Source organism: Phoca vitulina, unplaced genomic scaffold, assembly GCF_004348235.1.
Source record: "Phoca vitulina isolate PV1807 unplaced genomic scaffold, GSC_HSeal_1.0 scaffold9, whole genome shotgun sequence".
Taxonomy (NCBI): Eukaryota; Metazoa; Chordata; class Mammalia; order Carnivora; family Phocidae; genus Phoca; species Phoca vitulina.
In genome coordinates, this window is record NW_022589712.1 from 21,060,557 (window position 1) to 21,083,889 (window position 23,333).

Consider the following 23,333-nt stretch of genomic DNA (forward strand, 5'->3'; position numbering starts at 1 on the left):
TCTCATTGATCTTCTCAGATCAGTTTTCCTGTCCTGGATAGTGGCCTTTGCTCAGAGGAGTTCCTTGATATCTTGATGTCCTAAGGCTCTCCATCTTTAGGATCGCTCCATCCATCTCTACTGTGCAGCTATAGTGATCTTTCAAAATGTAATTTTCTTCTGCTTAAAACCCATCAGTAGCTGCCCACTACTCTCAAGGTGGTGAACTGTTCTCAAGATGGAGCTCAAATTCCTTGTGATGCATGGGGAGGCCGCTAGGATCTGGTCTCTGCAAGCATCTCTCGTCCTTCCACTTCACATTGAGCTATTTCCGGGACCCAAATGCACCATGCTCATTCTCTGTCTCCTCTAGACCCTTTCACTTGCTGCTGCTTCTCCCTGCAATGCCCCTTCCCCCATTCTTCATCTGATCCATACTTATTCATTCTTTATAAATTCACATGGATATGATGTCCTCCACAAAATCTTCCATGATTACCTCCCAAAGCCAAGCAAGTGCTCTACCTTTGTGTCCCTGTGGATACCTCTACCTTACAATTGCTTGGTTACTTGTCTCACCCACAATAAACTCTTTGGGTTAGAAGCAGTGTCATACTCTTTGCTGGATCCCTAGTTCTCAAAATGAAAGAGTCCAGTCCAAAACTACTGATGAATAAATGCATGCATGAATGAAATACCCCAGGTTAGTATTTCCCAAAGTGCGTTTATCAAAATTCTCTGCACAGTAAGCACTGTCTGATATTGGACACTTATAATTCATCTAGGTTGAGTTAAATCTACATGAAATCCTATGATAAAGGAAGTCTCAGCTTTGTCTAACACAGTGCTCCCAAATTAACCAGGGTGCCCTATTCTACACAATGTCTACTGACATCCTTTAGGTTAAGAAAAGATGTGTGCTCCGACTGGATATACACAAACTGAGTCTCGCATGTCTGACACAGGGCCAACATGTCCAGACAGGAGTGTAAGGGAGAGAGAAGAGAAGATGAAGTTGGGGAGAAAAAAGGAAACCAGAACATCAGGGGCCTAGTAAGTCACATTAAGGAATTCAGCCTTTCCTCCAAGTGAGATGGAAAACCATTAGCGGGCTTTGGTCAGAGGAGTTACTTGATCTGAATTATGTTTTAACAAATACTTTGGCTGCTTTGACAAAGGGCAAAAGAGGAAGCAGGGACATCAGTGAGGAGGCCATGGCAGAAATCAAGACAAGAGATGATGATGGCTTAAAAACAAGTTAGTGGCAATGGGGTTCATGAAAAGCAGTCAAACCTAGGAAATTCTACAAACCTAAAAACAAGCTGAAAAAATGTACAGGGAATACCCAATGTGCCACCCAACATCGACAATTGTTAGAATTTTGCTATATTCACTTTATCATGTATCTAACCATCTAGCCATCCATCAAACCATCCATCAAACAGATATGTATTTTGAAGGAGACGCCGGTGATGACTCCAAGCTTTGGAGTTTTTTAAAGTGAAATATAATTCACCTAAGATTGACTCCAAAGGTTCTGAACAAACAATAATGAGCAATTACTAGCAACTGAGGTGGGAGAAGTAAAGCAAAGCACAGGGAGGAGGTGGAGATCAGGAGCTCGATTTTGTATGTTTGAGACACCTATTACATAGCCAAGTGGATATGCTGAACAGGCCATTGTACATGTAAGTCTAGAGTATGGAGAGAGGTCAAGGCCCGAGATATACATGTGTGAGTCATCAGTAACACTGACTCATCAAGGCAGTAATTCTCAGTTAGAGAGTCTAGATCAATAAAGCATCTGCATCATTAGATATAGGATGATGGCTATCATTTCAAGGGGATCAAGAAAGGAAAAAATGACTGATAAGGGATCTATCCAGGGACAGAGACATATACATTGTCTCAGACAGACCTCACATTCTGATATGGTATGTTCCAGGGCAAAAGAAATAGAAATCTATGATTTTATCTGCTCTTAATTGTTTTAACTGCAAAAAAAAAAAGTAATGGCACGAGGGAAAGGACCTCATCTTAGTCATTTGTAGCACATGCTATTACATTCCACCTGGAACCTAGTAAACATATGAATAAATGAATAAATCATTAAAAATAAATAAAAATAATTAAATGAATAAAATCATTAAAATAAACCTACATATGTGAGAAGTCATGTGCAACATCAGAGCATTATTTTAATGCTCTTAATTTACAATTTTATGATTTTATATGGTATTGTATTGGCTAATTCTAATATATATTCATTATTTAATGTAGCATAAAACATATAGATCCCCAGACAAAATATCCCACATAAAATAAAAAGTATTCTGAGGATATAGGTTTCTGTCCATGACAGATGAAAAAAATAATAATTACAAACGTTAGTAAGCATTAATAAAATGTGCCCAAATTTGGGTATACTTGAAAACAAAACACTTACACGATCTCACTCCTTTGACAACAAAATCAATAACCATGAGATAGTCATCACAGTAATTAATAATGCACACCTTATTCCATGTCGAATTTACAGTTCTTAAGCTTTCTGAAATTTTTTCTCTTTCATGTAAACTCAGACTTTTATCTGAAAGCATTTCCAATTCATTTCTATTCAACCATTTGAGTTTTTCAGCTTGTACGTCTATCTCCTGGGTTAAGTCCTAAAAGAGTCAGAATAGAGTTGCAGTTAGAAAGTTGTCATACTGGGAAAAGTTCAAGAACTGTATCAGAAATCTCTCTGGGAAATATTCTTATGAATGTGGACTTCTAATGTTTTTAACTTTTCTTGGAAAATAAACTTATAAGAAGCCTGAACTTATGTTAACAAACTCTAACTGATATGGGAATGAACACATACTTACAGTGTGTATTTGTATGAACTTCTGCTCCAGTCCCTCCCCTGACCCCCATCTCTTAACAGGGTCATATTATATCATATTTACATTGATACTTTAACATACTGTTCTTAGATAATGAAAATAATGTCTATTCTAATCAAAGGCAAAAGAAAGAAACAACAGGAACACTTTAGGCATCCATCTCTACCTCATCTCTACCTACCTATCCTAATATACTGTCCCACTCTTTGTGACTGCCCCCAATTGTTTACAAAATGGGATGTTCCAAGAAAACTATTGAAATTTTTAGATAAAACAGGAAGAAGTTTGTTAAGTATTTGTCACATTTTGAAAAGAAAACTTAGTAATTGTTTGCCACATATTTTTTCATCATTATTAAGCGTTTCTTTCCCAAAATGCCTTAATCGTACTCGTTAAAATCTTTTATCAAATTAGCGGGTATCCTTTTAGGCATACTTTGATGCGTGCATGTGTGCATCAACACTCACACACAATTCCTTTTTTTTTAGTAAAAATATGAGCACATTAATCTTACTGTTCTGCAACAAGTGTTTTAATTCTTGACACAAAAATATAAAATTTATAGATATAAAAAATGTATGGATATTTGATATATTTACATATACTCATCGTTATGTATTTTTACATATTGTATACATATACAACTATAGACAATTCTTGTTGGTTGTGGATCAACAAAGGAAATTTGATTAGTAAAAGCGTGATGCTAAGCCTGAAGTAAGCTGAGGTGAGTGACTCTCAAGTCAGAGTTTTCTTGTAAAACTCAATTTTATATCTAGTAATCAGTAATTATCTTCTAAATCTAAAAGCAAAGAACTATACTTCACAGTACTACTATATTCTAAAATGATGAAGTCTGTTTAAAATAGCCTAAAAATCTTCGGTCTAATACTTGAGACCATATGATTTACCACTTCTCTATGAGTGAAACCTTACCTCCGCAAGAACAAAATTATAGCTGCTCTTAAAAAAAAAAAAAATCCTCTTGAAAGTTCACCACATTTACCACAGAGTACAAAGTTTCTTCCCCTTTTCTTCTTCAGTCATGTAATATTTAATTTTTAGTGTAAATGTTCATGCACCAAAAAGCATTGGCAAATACAGAGACAAATAAACCACTTACCGTTAATTCTTGCAGGTTTTCTTCCAGCTCAGTGGTTGATCTCTTTTGCAAAGCATTCTCGGCCTTTGTTAACCAACAGATAATGTCATCTAGTCTTTTTCTATATTCCATCACCTGCTTACTTTCTCCTTTAAGCCTAAAAGAATATATTATTGAAAAACATTGACAGAAATTATCCAATTAGGCAGAACATTATATATTTGCTTTGGATATCCCGACTAAATACACCACACACACAAAAATTCCTAATAATTATTTTAATATATATTTTTAAATGAGTGTTAATACTAGTGTATACATTCTGCAATACCAAAGATTTTTTGATAATATGAGAATAAAAATTCTACCTTCATTAAATTCAAAAATATTGAAACTATATACATTATCTTCTCTCATCAAGAAAAATTCTGCAGAAATTTAATACAACAGATTTTTTTAAAGCTAGAGACCACTGTACAACATAATGGAAGTTAAAAAAAGAAAGAAAAATGTCTTTGCCTCAAAAAATAAGGAAAAACACATAATTCTCTTTGAGTAGTGGATGGAGATAAAAAGTCATCATTATATGACATATTATTCACATTAGGTAGCAACTATTACTCTACTTTATTCATAGGAAAGAAAGAGTAAGAACAAGGCAAGATACTGAGAATGGAAAATTTTTACAAGTATTAGGAAAGACTAAGAAAAAAGTGAAAATTTGGTTAGCTCGTTAAAATAAGTATTGTATTTGAATATAGCACCAAGTTATAAAAGGAGATCTAGAAAAAACAAAAGTTTTAAAGGATATAAGGAAACAAATAGTCATATGAATATAAAAAAGGAACTGCCTTAATTAGATCTTTTAAATGTTATAAGAATAACATTCATAAGTATATAAACCATCTGTCAGAAGATGAGAATATGACTAGAACTCATGATGAGTAAGATTATGTATTTTTCAGAGAGGGTTTGAAAGCTATTTACAGCTTGGTGGTGGTATCATTATTTTTATAGTTGTAGTTATTAGCTGCTAGCTTAAAAATGGAATGCAATTTTTTAATGAATTGCATTGTGTCATCCTGAATAAAAATTTACATTTTTTATGGCTATGACTTTTTAATCACAAAAAACCTAACATATGATACAATATATAACTATAATCAAATGCTAAAGAAATATTTGTGTATTTAACACAGTAATACTTGAAGGAGAGTATTTTGATGTTAAAAATGAATGAAAATCACTACAAAATCACAAGTTTACATTTTTAAGTATCCATCAGGAGAGAACACTGCTTCAAGATTAAACTCAATCAATCAAGCAATGGTACCAATTGTTAAAGACTGACAATACTAAGACAGGTAATTTACCCTCTATGTCGAAGATTCGTTAACTTAAGTAACAACTTTGTAAGCACCCAAATACTATTAGAAAACTTGTATTTAAAAAAGAGTTGGAATTTATATTTCCAATGTTGCATAATCATGACTAACAATATTTTGAAAATATATCTATGAAAGAAACTAACATCAAAGTAATTTCAAGAGACATATTTGAGTCACACAAAGTTTTCATCCTCAAACTAGCTAAATATAATCCACATTTTAAATGTTATCACTAAGAGTTAAAACAAGTTATAAATTTATGTTCAAACAGGAGATAACAATTGCTCATTAAGGAATAATGGCATAAGTTGATGAACTGTGCAAATATTTAACTACAGGCACTCAATATAAAAACAAATTAAACTGTGTGCTATTCCTCAACGACTCTGATAAGAGTACACATACAAGCTCTTAAAATTGCAAGGTGGCCCCAATTTAAGTTACAACCTGAAATGAAGTTAAACATAAATTTATGAAAATAAATATTGCTTTAGTTAAAATACAAGATGTTGAAGAAGAGATTCACTATTCTTATCTCATCCCCAAGATGAGTAAAATATGTATTAGCTTCACCTTATTAGTTCCGGGAGCAATAACAACCACATTGAGATCCATTTGAAAATCTTCAGGAGAATTTCTGCTATTATTGCTAATACCATGCCAGCAGGCACATCTTTTTCCTTAAGAAGACCTGGGAGCTAGATGATTTTCAAGCTATAAAGACTCTCCATGCAAACTCATCAGCATGGCACATAAAACCCTATGGAACCTCAGCTTCCAATTGCACCCCTGGTCCCCTGAACCCTCCTTACCATGTAACTTTGCAGATCTCTCACCTGGCCATGCTACTTCATGCCTCTCACCTTTGCCTGTTCTACTCTTTTCCCTAGAAGGTCCTCCCTAGGGTGAACTTACGGGGAATTGTTACAAGCACTTCAAAACTCAGCTTCAGGATCCCTCCTCTGGGATGCCTAAATTCCATCCCATCATCCCTGCCTTTGTGATGACACTGTATCTTCCTAATGATGAGCTCTTTAATCACACAGTATCCTTCGTCCCTTTAAACATTTTCTTCATCTTAGTCTCCGAGTTCCTAAGTCATATTTACACCCCCAAGGCTAAACACAAAACTCAATAAATATTGATCAAATCAATCGATCACTGGCAAAATTCAGCAATAACATGCTTAGAGAATAAGTTTTAGTTTAACTTGCTATTGTAAGAACTAGATATTTTGAGTGTTTACTATGAACAGTCTGGGAATATCCTTTTTACCAACACTGTCTCATTTAATCCTCACAACACCTCTGAGAGGATATCACAGCTCTTATTTACAGAGGAGGAAACTTGGCCGGAGAGCTCTGTGGTCTTGCCGAATTTGTTCAAGCACAGTATTTAAGAGCCTAAGTTCATGCCATCACTAACTTTCTGTGAGACTTGGACAAGCTACTTAAGCTCTCCCCTCTGAGCCTCAGTTTCAAAAGCTGTACAATGGGTCTAAGTCCCCCTAGAGCAGTTGAGAGGATAAAATGAAACAATGTGTGCCAGGTGCCAAACACGGTCTCTAGCCACAGGCAATCTCTCAACCCAAATGCACAAACCATTATTTGCCTCTTACGAAAACACACAAAACAATAGATGATGTGATTTTATAAAAAGCCGCCATAGGCCAAATATTCATAGTTCCATATTTTATGTTATATTTTACATTGTAAAACTGGACTTGATAAAATATTAATTTGGTCTTTATAACAAAACAATAGCTTATCACTGTATCAATACAGCATCTACAGAGTTAAAATTAGCAGAAAAAAAATGGGAGACTTTTCAACCCAAACTACCATTAACCTAAAAAGAAGATCATTAATGAAGTAAAATGTGTTATGCAAAGTAGAAATCAACCATTAAATCTTGACTGTCTCAAAAATAACTTCAAATAATTTTAAGGTAATATATAAAATAATTTGTAATGCTGAGTATTATATTCACTGGTAATCAAACATGTTTGCAACCAGAAGACACCTAATAAAATCTGGGCATTTTAACAGAATCTGACATAAAAGCAAACAATAATTCATCGTATTTATTATATTACATAGATGAGGAATTGTATTATTTACAAAGCACTGGCATATATGGATGTAACACACCCTTTGACATTAAGAACAACCAAGTAAGAGGGATTTCAGAGGAAGACTCCAAGACCCAGTCAGGAAATGAGTGAGTGAGAAGTCTGACCCTGAACCCAGATCTTCAGACCGCAAGTCCAGACTGTTCCCCACCTACTTCAAGTTCCTGCCACAAAGTCACCATATCATAATAAAACGTCAGAAACGAGAGGAATAAAGAAAGATATCTTTCACATTGTAGGACATCTGAGTAGAAAAGTGAGACTTTACAGATAGCCTAAAAATACAGTAAGAGACAACGTTCTAAAAATATAGAACATCACAGTGGAGGTCTTAAATGTCAGTACAACTCCTATCAGACAATCGAAGAATTTTGAACTCATCTAATTGCATCTTAAAAGGCTCTGCCAAAATCTCTTTACCCCGTGCCCTCGAGTTATCACAGCTAAATCACCTTGGCCGCCGGTCCTTCACTTCTGCAAAGATCGCACTCCAGCGCTGGTTTAAACCTGCCAGCTTGTCTCTCAAGAAGCTTCCATCCATGGGGGAGAGTTTCTGTACAATCCCATCCCCGGTTCTGTTCAGGGCTGCAAAACTGGGCTGGTGGCTGCTGATGCCCTCTTCGAGTTCCTGTAACAGAGTACATCTCAAAGTGAACTCCATTACTAAACTATGCAATGGATCCACAAAGGTACTATGGTGTCAGTTTAAGTGTTAGAGAAACACAGTCCTGGAAGAACATTTTATGTTCATGAAAAAGGCATTTTAAACACTTTACCTACATCTCAATGAACACACTAACTGAAATCTATTTTGAAATCTAACCCATTCACATGAATGCCATCAGGCAAAACACACTGGAAGAGGACAGCCTAATAACATAAATAACAGCTCGTTATGCTGAAGCCTAAGCATCGATTACGTTTGACTAAAGTGGACTGTTTCTCTTCTTCCAAACATGTGCTTGAAAGCATTTCTAAAAACATATATATGTATAGACCCCACATACCCCTATGTCCCACCGTATGTAAGTAAACCTGTGTGTATTTTATTGAGACACTGCTTCATGAGTCTGTAAATTTTTAAGCAACAAACTAAAAAGGGATATTTTAAAGTCAAATTTAAGCACTTATCTATAACTCTAAAAATAAAATTCATGGGGCGCCTGGGTGGCTCAGTCATTAAGCGTCTGCCTTCGGCTCATGTCATGATCTCAGGGTCCTGGGATCAAGCCGGGCATCGGGCTTCCTGCTCCGCTGGAAACCTGCTTCTCCCTCTCCCACTCCCCCTGCTTGTGTTCCCTCTCTCGCTGTGTCTCTCTCTGTCAAATAAATAAATAAAATCTTTAAAAAAATAAAAATAAAAATAAAATTCATGAAAATTAACATGTTCATGAAAAAAATATAAGCATTTTCTAACTCATCAGCTTTCTACATAAAGTATATTTTAAAGATATAATAAAAAATACTTTTAACAGGGGTAAATTGAAATTTTGCTTGCTTTTTGACCATTATTTTTAATGACCCAATATCAACAGAACTGATTTAGCTATTGTGTTGTATTTCCCCAAGACTATATTAGACTCACATGAGCAGTGGCCCTGACACAGCTCAAGAATAATTTACTTATATGAGAATTATCAATTATACAAAGAAAAATAAGATGCCTAGTGTTTAAGTACAGAAAACAGGTGAGGTATACAAATATCTTTCTGTCCTTAATAAAGTCTTGCATACAAAATTTAACAAATGTTATTCTGAACATAAAATCTTAAAAATAAAAAAATTTTTTTTTCTACATTAACCACTAAAGAGCATTTTTAATGTAAATTTCTAAAGTCCTGGTTAAAAACTGTAAATACCAGTGTTTCTTAAACTTCTGAACTTGGAAAGTAGAAGTGGAACAAAAATTACAGGTTATCCACGTACTCCTGAAAAGTTAACATATTTAGCCCTTACTTTCAAAATCAGTCTTCAATGCCACATACTAAAGAAATATGCCACCCTTTGAGCGGCGCCCTATCCTCTGACAGAAAGCACTCACCTGCTGGTGCATCCCGGCTTTCTCCAAGTCCAGGCCACCATCGGGAGCCAAGGTTTCAGCCAGTAACTCTTCAGCCTCTGTTATCCACTGTGTGAGGTCATTAAGGTCACAATGGAACTGTCTCCATTCTTCCATAGCCCTATCAAAATGACTAGAGGACAAGAAACAAAATAGGTTTCCAAAATATCCAGGACCATCTAGAAGCAATTTTTCTAAAAACGAAATTCAAACCTCATTTAAACTGAAAGCCCCGAAACAAGTGAATTCACAGCTCACTGCTCTGTAAGACCAGTTTTCATAGATTACAGTTCATGATTCCTCTTAGAGAAACAGGCATCATACCAAGAGCAATCCTGCCCCTCTCTATCTTAACATGGCATGCACACATACACAAACACACTAGGCAGCTTTTTACCTGAAAAGACAGCCTGCTCCAGCTTGGAAAATCAAGATTGATTAGCTGCAGCCACGTTAACCTACCCAACTTTAAACACTTAACACGGTAAATAAGTAAAATATGATTAATTACCCTATTTTCTTAGGGGGGGAAAAAAGGCGTGTTTTACTTCCAGAACACTTCATTCCCAGCTAGAACAAAACCCAAAGGCCAAAATACTTCAAAATTTCCTTGCACTCCATTATCTCTGTGTTATGGACTGCATTGTGCCCCCCAAAATTCCTATGTTGAAGCCCTAGTCCCCCAACATGACAATAACATTCTACTGGGCATGACTAAAGTAAAAGCACTTCAAACAAAATACTAAGAGAAGATACAGAGGCAATCTTCATTACCTTTCATGAAACTATGCAATAACTAAATAAGAAACATAAACTCTAACTCTTCAGATGTTGCAATAGAAAATGTTGCTAAAAAGGCTGCCTAAAAGATCTGAAGACCTTGAGAATATGAACATTACATTTAGTAAAGATCAGTATCATTGTAACAGAACATAAATTTCAAATAAATCTAAGCAGCATAGCTATGGATTAAACAGGAAAGAGTAAAAAAAGGGGGCGGGGGAGATGCATGTTCAGGTAGGACTCACAAAGCCATCACCTCCTCTCTAACGCTGCTAGCTCGTATGGGAGGCAGCACAGTATGGCAAAGGGCTGTGGATTTCCAGAGAATCAGACTCAAAGTCCCAGCCTACTATAAACATATGAGTTTGCTATCTCTAATATTTCAACTGGCCTTGCCATCTTCCACACAAACTCATCTCACCATCCAAGTACCTGTCTCTGGCAATGGTACCACCACCTACCTAGGTCCTCAAGCCAAAGACTTGGGGCTCAGTTTTTACTCTTCCCTCTTCCTTACTCCAACATCCCATGAATCACCACATTTTACTGACTCAACTATTTAATTCCCAAATTTTCCCTTAGTCTCCACTTCCATAGCCACTATCCTAATCAAGTTATCGTTACGTGACCAGCATAGACGGGTCGTCCTTGCTCTTAGTCTTGTCCTCTACCAACGTATCCTACAATCAGCAAACTGTCATTCCTTTGTTAAAATACTTTAAAGTCTCCCTATATTTATGCATGGATTTTTCTGATAAATACTGCAAATATATTTCCTCTTCCTTATGACTTTTTTTTCCTTATGACTTTCTTAATAACATTTTCTTTTCTCTAGCTTATTTTCTTGTATGAATACAGTATATCATATATATAACATACAAAATATGTGTTAATAAGCTGTGTTATCAGTTAGGCTCTAGTCAGCAGAAAGCATTAGTAGTTAAGTTTTTGGGGAGCCAAAAGTTATACACAAATTTTCAACTACATTGCGGGGGAGAGGGTCGGTGCTCCTATCCCCATGTTGTTCAAGGGTCAACAGTACTTAACTTGATACACAAGGTCCTTCTGATATAGTCCCTTCAGATCTTTCTGGTTTCATCTCTCTGCTATGAGTTCTAACTCTGCTGGACTATTTCTATTTCCTCAACTGCCCTGCACTCCCTCTCTCTTATCTATGACTTTATGCAATGTTGTATTCCCTCTATTCCTTCACCTGGGTAACCTCCAAGAAGACTTCCCAAATCCTTCAAGGTGTCTAGCATGGTCTCCTGTATTGCCCCCATCACAGCACTATGCACTATGTAATAAGTCCCCGTCTATACTTTTCTACTATATACATTTGGACCCTGAGACAGAGACTGTATCTACTCAGTACACCTGCCTTATAATCCTTTATAACTACTTACACGTAGCTGCACGTGCCTTGAATTAGTCAGCACTCAATAAATATTGGTCAAATAGATGGTGCATGGACAGATGGATAGACAAGTATACAGAGATAGGTGGATGGGTGAAGTCTTAAAACTGAATTTTGAAAACTTTTTAAATAATAGAAAAAGAATGACTGATGAAATTAAGAAGGAAAACTATTCCTTATAGAAGATGGAATTCTGAGTAAGAATCAGAAACTGGGAAGGTAAAGAAAACAAAGAAAATTTTAATCAAGATTGTGTGAAATGAATGAAAGTAACTTTTTTTGAGCGATATGTACAAGGTATAAGAAATTAGGCCATCTGGAGAACACTGTTAAAAAGCTTCCAAGTTCAAGATGAGAGGTCTGAACTTTGTCCGCGTAGCAGTAAAGCCACCAATGGAAATACAGAGGATGAATACCTGAAAAGGCATTCTTAGGAGAAAAGATACATAAGGATCCAAGGATCCAAGATGAGAAGAAAGAAATAACTGGCTCAAAGAAAGGGAAGAAATTCGTCCAGGAAAAGAGGGCTCCATTATTTATCTAAGATGGTTGTAAAATTACTTATTTGAAAAAATATGAAAACTAACACCATGCACCAGTGTAAAGTAGGCATAAGGGAGTTCTCAAAGAAAGCTGATCTGTTATATTTTCATGGCATTTATCTTACTTTCACTATAGGCCAACAAAGTTTTTCCCCATAGATTAGTTTTATCTCTTTTTTTGTTTGTTTCAAGTTTTTATTTAAATTACAGTTAGTCATCATATAGTGTAATAAGTCATTGAGAGAAAGACAAATACCATACGATTTCACTCATATGTGGAATTTGAGAAACAAAAGAGATGAACATAAGGGAAAGGAAAAAAAAAGAGAGGCAAACCATAAAATAGACTCGTAACTTTAGAGAACAGAGGGTTGCTGGAAGGGAGGTGTGGGGATAGTCTAAATGGGTGATGGGCATTAAGGAGGACACCTGGTGTGATGAGCACTGGATGTTGTATGTAAGTGAAGAATCACTAAATTCTACTCCTGAAAAAGTTTGAAAAGTTTTATAGGCCAATTGGCACAGGGACCTGGTATAGACAAATGGATTGGTGTTCACCCTCATGTGATTATAACTGATAACTGAAACCATGAAAGTGCAGGACATTTGCCACTGCCTTGATGTTTTATGAAAAAAGAGAATACAAAAAAGTTCTCACTTACTACTTGTGAAAGGTGGATAAACATGGATGGAGAAAAAATAAAGATTTAGGATAGGTTACCAAAGTTGGGAAAGAAAAACAAAAATTAAGAATAAGAACATAATGCATCCAAGTGCTGGGATAAAATAAAAGAGACAATCCTCTAGCAAATGTAATCAAGTTAACAAAGGAAACAAAATAATGAAAGTTATGACAGATGGGACTTTTCTAAAATAAGAACATATAGTTAAATATAGTTGGTGCTTAAATTTTTGAAAATTCCCATGTTACCTTTTTAAAAGATAACATTTTTATAATCAAGAAAATGGCAGAACTTCTGCCATCAGCATGACTAATCAACAACGTTCTTGAAGTTCTACCACATTAGCCAAGTGAATATATACAAATAGGAAGATTTTTAAAAAGAAGAAAAAGTTATCATTATATACAATTGATGTGTTGATATAAATACAAAGGTCAAAAAAATCAATGCTATACCACACACACACATCACACAGAGTACAGAAGAAAGCTACCACACACCAACTCTTCAGTAACAAACAAGAAAAGCACAAAACTACCAGAGGGGCAGGGATCTGCAAGAAATTCCCCCAGGGCAAAAGTGCTGGCAGATGCCATTTTTCTTGGTCTTGCCCAGCACAGACAGCCAGATGCTTCTGGGAGCCAATTCTGACACTCTCCATCTATCCACCTTGCTAGCACCATATGCCCCATCCTGGCATTCCCCTGCAGACTCTCCCCACCCAACCAACTCACCTGGGCAGGCATCCCTCCAAAGTGACTCCTGACCTGGAGAGTAGAGGAGACAACCCCACATATCAAAGTGCCCACACTTCCTGCAGCTGGGCCTCTCAGCTGGCTTGCAGAGAGCAAGCCCTGCCCTTCCCTGTACTGCAGCTGTTGCAGCAGCTAACTACAAACAGCCAAACTAACTGCTGGCCCCATCCAACAACAAGCCCAAGGTGGCTGCAGCCAGATCTTTCAACAGCCAGGGGAGCAAACCCTGCCCAGTGTGCCCACAGCAGGCAAAGCAGGTCACCATAGCCAGCTGAGCTAAGGGCCAGCCTGAGCCACCAGCATGCCATAGTAATCATGGCTCAGCCACAACAGGAGGGCACATGCAGTAGTGTAGGATTGCATTACAGGACATCACATATCCACTACTTTTGAGACCAAGAAATGTAACTGACCTACCTAACACACAGAACCAAACACAGAGAGTCAGACAAAATAAGGAAACAGGAATATGTCCCAAATGAAAGAACAAGACAAAAATCGTAGGGGGGCGGGGGGGGAAGGCTAAACAAAACTGAGATAAGCAATAGACCTGCTAAAGAGAGCAAATGGTCATAAATATACTCACCAGACTTGAGAGAAGAATATTTGAACTCAGTAAGAACTTCAACAAAGAGACAGAAAATATAAAAAATAACCAGTCAGAGTTAATGAATACAATAACTGAAATGAAAAATGTACTGGAAGGAATCAACAAATTAGAGGATGCAGAAGAATGGATCAGCAATCTGGAAGCCAGGGTAATGGAAAGCAACCAAACTAAACAGCAAAAGGAAAATAATAATAAAAGTGAGAATAGATTAGGAGGACTCTAAAACATCATCAAGTGTAATAACATTCACATTATAGGGATCCCAAAAAGAGAAGATAAAGAGAAGGAGGCAGAAAATTATTTGAAGAAATAATAGCTGAAAACATCCCTAATATTGGGAAGGAAACAGACATCCAGGTCCGGGAAGCACAAAGAATACCAAACAAGATGAACCCAAGGAAGTCCACACCAAGACACACCATAATTAAAATGGGAAAAACTAAAGATAAAGAGGGAATCTTAAAAGCAACAAGAAAAAACAAACCGTTACATAAAAGGGAAATCCCACAAGGATATCAGCTGATTTTTCCACAGAAACTCTGCAAATGAGAAGAGAGTGGCACGATATATTCTAAGTGCTGAAAGGAAGAAACCTACAATCAATACTCTACCTGGCAAGGTCATTCAGAATTGAAGGAGAGACAGAGTTTCCCAAACAAACAAAAGTTAAAGGAGTTCATCACCATTCTTCAAGTGGAAAGAAAAGACTACAACTAGAAAAGTAAGAAAATAATGAAAAAAAATTTTTTTTCCCTGGTAAAAGCAAATATATAATCAAGACTTAAATGTGAGACCTGAAACCTTAAAACTACCCAAAAGTAACATAGGCAGTAATTTCTTGGACAAAGGCCATAAGTATCTATAAATATTCATTTTTATGAATATGTCTCCTCAGGCAAGGCAAAAAAAAAACCTAAAATAGACTACTGGAACCACACCAAAATAAAAAGCTTTTGCACAGTGAAGAAAACGATCAGCTAAACAAAAAAGCAAACTACTGAATGGGAGAAAATATCTGCAAATGATTTATCCAATAAGGGGTTGTTACCCAAAATATATAAAGAACTTATACAACACAATCCAAAACAACAAATAATCCCATTAAAATGGAGAGGACCTGAATAGACATTCTTGCAAAGAAGACATCCAGATGGCCAACAGACACATGAAAAGTTGTTCAACATCACTAATCATCAGGGAAATGCAAATCAAAACCACATGAAATATCATCTCATACCAGTCAGAATGTCTAGTATCAAAAAGACAAGAAATAACAAGCGTTGGAAAGAATGTGGAGAGAAGTGAACCCTCATGCATTGTTGGTGGGTATGTAAATTGGGGCAGTTACTATGGAAAACAGTATGGAGGTTCCACAAAACTTAAAGACAGAAATACTATATGATCCAGAAATACTACTGGATATTTACCCAAATGAAATGAAAACACGAATTTAAAAAGATATATGTACCCCTATGTTTTGTTGCAGCATGATTTATAATAGCCAAGATATGGAAACAACCTATATGACCATCAACAGATGAATAAAGAAGATGTAGTATATATACACAATAGAGTATTACTCAGCCACAAAAAAGAATGAGATCTTGCCATTTGCAACAACATAGATGCACCTAGAGGGTATTATGTTAAGTGAAATAAGGCAGAGAAAAGACAAACACTATATGATTTCACTTATATGTAGAATCTAAAAAACAACACAGGGGAGCCTGGGTGGCTCAGTCGGTTAGGCGTCTGCCCTTGGCTCAGGTCATGATCCCAGGGTCCTGGGATCCAGTTCCATGTTGGGCTCCCTGCTCAGCTGGGAAGTCTGCTTCTTCCTCTCTCTCTACCCCTCCCCCTGCTCATACTCTCTCTCTCGCTCACTCTCTCAAATAAATAAATAAAATCATTTAAAAAAAATTAATATGTTTTAACAAATTAGTCATCATCTAATAATCAAGTCTAACTAGGCGTAACTATGCATAAAGATGTATGTAAAAAATATTCTCTAAATGTACAGAGATGATTTTAAAAATCCATACAAAGGAATACACCCAAAGGCCACTAAAAGTGATCTGTTCAAGGACTGTATACTCACTTGAAATGTCAGCTAAAACAAACAAAGATAAAGAACATGATGCTTAGTTTTTTTGTGTATGTCCATTAATGTTTCCAATACATTTTTCTGGTAACTTTCCTCTTACACAGTACTTTATATTGGGCTATTTCACACCTTACTTGCCTTTCTACCACATACACAGCTACTGGCAAAAATCTTATCAGTGTTTATTTCTACTTATTAATATGTCTGGTCAAAATCGAGAAAGAAGGCTCAAAAACATTAAACAGAAAATTATAAAAAAAAAAAGGGGGGGTTGGGATTATACATGGACTCAAATTATCTGTAGCTATCCCTGTTCCTCACTTGAGGATATTATGTTGCAAAATATCATCTATATGTGATATAATTCCTCTTTCTTGAAGGCACCACACTCATCACAATTTATTAAACAAGGCCTAGGACAAGGATGTGAAATTTATTCTCATTAATCTTAGTGTACGTATGACCATTGTTGTGGCCCATGAACTTATAGGCCTTTTTAAGAAAAGTATTAATTTAATTTACACATACCCTTTACGATCATTGTACATTCTATTAATTCTGTCCCATTTTGCGTTCAACTGAGTTAGTGTATCCCGGATTTGAATGGCTTCAGGTCCAGAAGCTTCGAGGATAACATCTGGTTGTTTTTCATGAATGACTGCAATCTGCTCCCCGAGTTTGTCCAGTCGATCTTTGATATTCTACAAATGTATTGTCACACATTAACACAATCCAGCAAAGAGATAAGAAGAATGAAATCACAGAAGACCAAAATTGTATCTTGCATAACATTTATCTTAAATATAATGAGACATAATGATTGTTGCTCCTCAAAACTGAAAACTTAAAATAATATCGTGTATTGGCCAAAGTGTGAGAAATGCTACCTAACGTCCTAACGGCAGAAAAGAAAATCCTCACAGTTGTTCAAAGCAGTATTTGTACAGAACATACAAAAAGCCTCACTAGTATTCTGTAAAGGTAATGAAGTGTTTGAAGCTGGAATGATTTATATTTTCAAATATGTAATAATGCTAATTTAAATGACAGAAATGAGCTAGCAAACATATAAAATCTATAGCAAGTTAATTGAAATTTTATACTTAAGTGCTACCAAATTATATGAAAAAGCCTTGATGGTATTTAATAGTCTTGTGAATAACTAAAAACTTCCAGATCTCTATTAATGCTTAAGCAACATGCTATTCCATACCCCAAACAGTGACCAATCTTAACTCGTTATAGATGACAACATAATATTTTACATCACACTGACAATCACGTTTTTAAGAAAGGAATATGGATTGTGCCTGTGTTTGATTAAAGAAGATTTTGATGTTGCCAAGAATTAATAACTGTGCATATTTAAAAATCCATGCCTACTCTTAAAAAATTAAAAATTTGATACTATTTCCTTGATGAAATGGGGAAAGTTTATTATTCGTACGCATTATTAATTCCTTGGCACAAATTTTAAAAATTATAGACCATCTACAAAGGCACAAGGACAGATTCCTTGCTTTATTTCTGCATTAACTGTGGCTTTGAATCATGCCTGGAGATCTACCTTCAGAGAGTCTTCCTGAAAAGAGAAGTCTTCATAGACAACAGTGCTTAGCTCAGGAGCATTAAGTGATAATTCAGCATCATCCATGGCAAGTAAAACTTTGTTAATCTCAACTAGATAATCTGTGGGGAGAGGTGGTGATCGAGTTCCAGGAGCAAGCTGACCTGTTCTCTGCTGATTAGGGACCGCCTGTAAAAACAATAATAATAAGACACATCTCTTAAAATATCCCCACAATGAATAGAAGCAAATAGAAAAAAAACACAATAGTATTTTGTGGAGCAATTCAATACCATGAATCCAAATAAAAAAAACTGAGTTGTGTTTGTTGTTGTTTTTTTTATATTTTTGCCCTGTATTGCTGAAGAAACCCTTCACAATTTCTATACTGATTTTCTTCTGTAGCCTGTGGTTAAACAGTATAAGTAAGTGACAGCTTGACAGGTTTTTCTTTACAACGTGTGCCACCTAAACTCATTTAGCAAACAAGAAAACGTAACAACTCCTTTCCTGAGCTGTTGGGGAAATGAGAATATGCCACAAATCATAAAGTCCCATATGAAATAAAACGTTTTAATACCATTATCATTTTACCCATTTTGTAAAATGTCACAATTAGATTAAACACTTCTGGACCTCACTGTTGAGAACATAAATAAGTGAAACAAGTATTCATAACCTAAGAAATGCAACAATGGTTTTGATTAAAATAATATCCAGGTAGTGCAGTATATAATCTTCACCTTTGCGAACAATATTACAGAACATGACTCCTATATAAGACAATCAATTCAGACAGATCCTAAGCCAGGTGGACTAGTTATCAATATATTCTCTAATCAGAGCTTTCTCAACAAAAAAGTGTTCTCTAGGATTAGCTACCAGCCTTGCAGTTCACGTTCACGTCCTTGACTCCAAATGTCTGCAGTTTATTAAGTGCCATCTACAACTTGCAAACAGTAAAGTGCATCTTCTAATGAATTAAAGTAGCTTCCCTGATGCTTTCACTATTTTTCTCTATTAAACTTCGAAAAAAGTATATTCCTTTGCAAATTCAAAGATGGCAGTGAAAATGATCATAAATACGGTACTGTCCTGAAAGTGGTTACGGTTACAATTCCTAAATGAAACCAAGAATCAAGACTAAAACCAGTGAGTCAACAACATAGTGTTGAATCTAGAGGTTTGCATTTATTTGCCTCTTAGAATGTGATAAAATGCGTTCACCAATTGCTGGACAGTCCTGGATAGCAGGATAGAAGCAAGCCAGATTTCCTGATTTTAGCCACAGGATTATTTATACTTGATACTAATATTAATTTCATTATCCTGATGCCATACATTCAAATTTTAGTCAGAAAGCATTTCTAGATATTTACCCATATGTCCAAGAAGGCAAATTATATTTTTAAGCAAATATAAAAGAATAGGAAAGTCTGTAGGTATTGTAAATAGGAAGTTCCAAGTGAAAAAAAAAATCACATTCATTAAAGACTACCGTTTTCTGTTCAGACTATAAAGATAACCTAGGATTTCCTGAGCCTTCATACTCTTGCAAAAGCAGCAAGGCAGTTCAAAATTTAAACATGTGCTTTCTGTATTCCAAAAATAGATTTTATCCCAAGAGAGTGATCAATCAAAATGTCCTAGGAGAAGGAAAAAAAAAAAAAGTCCTCAAGATCTGACCCAGACTTTACTTCTGGATAATTTTATTTTTAAAGAATTCTGCTAGGACACAGAAATGTAAATTTACTGCAAGCTAATGCTAACATTCGACAGTGTTACATGATGTTGCTCATGTCATACACAACTAAATTCCAGATAAATAGATTAAAAAGTTAATTTTATATGAACACGTTATAAAAAGTTCCTAAGTTTTGTTTTTATCAAACCATACGGAAAAACCAGAACTAAACAGAACTGAATATTCATCATCTCTGTGGAAAATAAGGACTTTCCAGAGCCCAAGTAGGCTGGGAACAAAAAAAAAAAACCCATGAAAAAACATAGTCATGTAGGGCTAAACAAATATTTTAAATGGTTGTATGTTAAAGAAAAAATAATTAGAACATGAAAATCAACAAGATAATACTTTTATTGCAAATATGACAGAAGACTAATATCTTTATTTTATAGAGCGCTCACACATATTTTAAAAATAGTAATACATACCCTCATAAACAAATGAGAAAAGGTCATTTAACACACATTTCAAGTAAGAAAATGAATCCTATAAACTGGTGGTTCTCAATTCTGATTGAACATTAGAATTACTTAGAAAGTTTGTTTGTTTGTTTGTCTGTTTAAAGAGAGTTCACAGATAAGCCCAACCTAAGAGATTTTGATTTAACTGGTTTGGGGGTTAGATTTTTTTTTTTTAAGTTCCCCAAGAGATTCTAGTGTCACAGATAAGAAACAGTTTTAAAAACTGAAAGTCTAAAGAAGGATATGGGCTAATGATATAAGGACAAAACCTTTTCAAGCATTTTAAAACAATTACACTAACTAATGCTAGTGAATCCAAAATGAAATGTGCCTGTTGTACTGTATGTTAATACTCTTAAAAAACAAATTTATGTATTTGTTAAAAGTCCAAAAATTATTTCCATTTTGGACCAGTAATGAGTTATGATTTGAGACCCAAAGATAAAGTTCTAGGAAAGTTAAGATACTTTAAAAAAGTAACAATGAGAAGGAGGAGCAAGATGGCAGAGGAGTAGGAGACCTCAATTTCGTCTGGTCCCAGGAATTCAGCTGGATAGGGATCAAACCATTCTGAACACCTACGAACTCAACAGGAGATTGAAGAAAAGAATAGCAGCAATTCTCTGAACAGAAAAGCGACCACTTTCTGGAAGGTAGGACGTGCAGAGAAGTGAAGCCGAGGCGATATTCGGGAGGATAGACGGCGGAGGAGGGGGCCTCCATCAGCCGCTACCAGCAAGTGATAGAGCAGTGGTGCACAAAATCGGAACTTTTAGAAGTCTGCTCCAGGGACGCCTGGGTGGCTCAGTCGTTAAGCGTCTGCCTTCGGCTCAGGTCATGATCCCAGGGTCCTGGGATCGAGGCCCGCATTGGGCTCCTTGTTCAGTGAGGAGCCTGCTTCTCCCTCTCCCTCTGCTGCTCCCCCTGCTTGTGCTCTCTCTCTCTCTGACAAATAAATAAATAAAAATCTTTAAAAAAAAAAAAAAAAAAGAAGTCTGCTCCAATGAGCGACGTCACTCCGGTGGCTAAGCAGGGGGTGGAACCCTCGCGGGGACAGTGTGGTCTCAGGACCCTGGGGGTCACAGAAAGACCTGGGGTGCCTGAGTGCGGCAGAGCTCCCAGGTGTCAGAGCGGGGAAGCCGGCTGCAGAGATGGAGCCGAGGAGCGGGCTCTCAGCTCGGGGTTGCCATAAACTGATGCGCGGCATAGTCGGGCCACTGCTCTTCTAGCAGGGACCCAACAATTGGCAGATCTGGGGAGACTCCCTTTCCTCCCCCTGGAGGAGTGGCATAGGAGCACACCACAGGGATCTGCTGGGTTTGGAGACTCTACACGGGGTCGGGTGCCAGAGATAGAAACGCTTGGTCACAGGCCGGGTGAGCACGGAGTGCGGCCGGAGACCGGGGAGACGGGAGCGACTGACTGCTTTTCTCTGGGGGCTCACTGAGGAGCGGGGCCCTGAATTCTCGGCTCCTCTGGGGTGGAGATTGGGAGGCCACCATTTTCATCTCGTCCTCCAAAGCTGTAGGGACAGCTTGCAGGGAACAAAAGCTCCCCAGAGCAAACCCGAGCAGATTGCTTAGCCCAACCGGCAAGGGTGGGGCAATTCCACCTCCAGCAAAGACATCTGAGAATCACTGCGAGAGGCCCCTACCCCAGAAGATTCGCAAGAACAACCAGCCAAGACCAAGTTCACTGATCAATGAGAACGGCAGAATGCCAGCACTAGGGGAATACAGCACAGAGAATTCATGGCTTTTTTCCCCCGATTCTTTAGTCTCTCAAAGTTAATTTTTTTAATTTTCTTTTTTTCTTTTTTTTTTAATTGTTCTTCTTCCCTTTTCCAACCAACATCTTATCAATCCCTTTTTTAAAAAAAATCTTCATTTTTCATTTTTAGCGTCATATTCTATCCCTTCATAGTAGTTAACCTTAACCTTATCTTTGGTATATATATACATGTTGTTCTCTCTTTAAAATTTTGGAATACAGTTTCTTCTAACAGACCAAAATATACCCTAAATCTCTAGTGTATGGCTTTGTTCTAGTCTCCTGCCTGATCACATTCTCTCCCTTTTTTTTTTTTAATTCCTCTTCTTACTTTTTTCAACCAACTTCTTATCAATTCCTTTTATAAAATCTTTTATAATTTTCATCTTTACAGTCATATTCCATCCCATCATCGTATTTACCCTCATTTTTCTACATATATAAGTTTCTCTTTCTTTAAAATTTTGGGAGGCACTTTCTTCTAACAGACCAAAATACACCCAAAATCTAGTGTGTGGCACTGATCTATGCACCAGCCTCATCATATTTGATCATATTCTTTTTTTTTTAATCTTTTCCTTTTTCTTTTTTTTTCTTTTTTTCTTTTTTCTTTCTTTCCCTTTCTTTTCCCCCGGTTTCAGGTCTCTTCTGATTTGGATAGTGTATATTTTTCTGGGGTGGTTGTTACCCTGTTAGCATTTTGTTCTCTCATTCATCTATTCTCCTCTGGACAAAATGAGAAGATGGAAAAAATCACCTCAAAAAAAAAGAACAAGAGGCAGTACTGACTGCCAGAGACCTAATCAATACGGACATTAGTACGATGTCAGAACTAGAGTTCAGAATGATGATTTTAAAGATACTAGCTGGGCTTGAAAAAAGCATGGAAGTTATTAGAGAAACCCTTTCTGGAGAAATAAAAGAACTAAAATCTAACCAAGTCAAAATCAAAAAGGCTTTTAATGAGGTGCAATAAAAAATGGAGACTCTAACTGCTAGGATAAATGAGGCAGAAGAAAGAATTAGTGATATAGAAGACCAAATGATGGAAAATCAAGAAGCTGAGAAAAAGAGAGATAAACAACCACTGGATCACGAGGGCAGAATTCGAGAGATAAGTGGTACCATAAGACGAAACAATATTAGAATAATTGGGATCCCAGATAAAGAAGAAAGAGAGAGGGGGGCAGAAGGTATATTGGAGCAAATTATAGCAGAGAACTTCCCTAATTTGGGGAAGGAAACAGGCATCAAAATCCAGGAGGCACAGAGAACCCCCCTCAAAATCAATAAAAATAGGTCAACAACCCGACTTCTAATAGTAAAACTTACGAGTCTCAGAGACAAAGAGAA

General features: G+C 36.5%; 1 protein-coding gene across 7 annotated transcripts in view; it reads right to left on the reverse strand.

Moving 5' to 3' along the window:
* Positions 1 to 23,333, reverse strand: part of UTRN (utrophin) — a 491,233-nt gene that overhangs the window by 261,821 nt on the left and 206,079 nt on the right. For all 7 annotated transcript variants that reach the window (XM_032407730.1, XM_032407732.1, XM_032407729.1 and 4 more), the window contains 6 exons: positions 18,006 to 18,194; positions 16,967 to 17,139; positions 9,527 to 9,677; positions 7,938 to 8,113; positions 3,988 to 4,123; positions 2,496 to 2,645 (listed from right to left, as the gene is read on the reverse strand). In XM_032407730.1, coding sequence (XP_032263621.1) covers positions 2,496 to 2,645; positions 3,988 to 4,123; positions 7,938 to 8,113; positions 9,527 to 9,677; positions 16,967 to 17,139; positions 18,006 to 18,194 — 975 coding nt within the window. The remainder of the gene's footprint in view (positions 1 to 2,495; positions 2,646 to 3,987; positions 4,124 to 7,937; positions 8,114 to 9,526; positions 9,678 to 16,966; positions 17,140 to 18,005; positions 18,195 to 23,333) is intronic.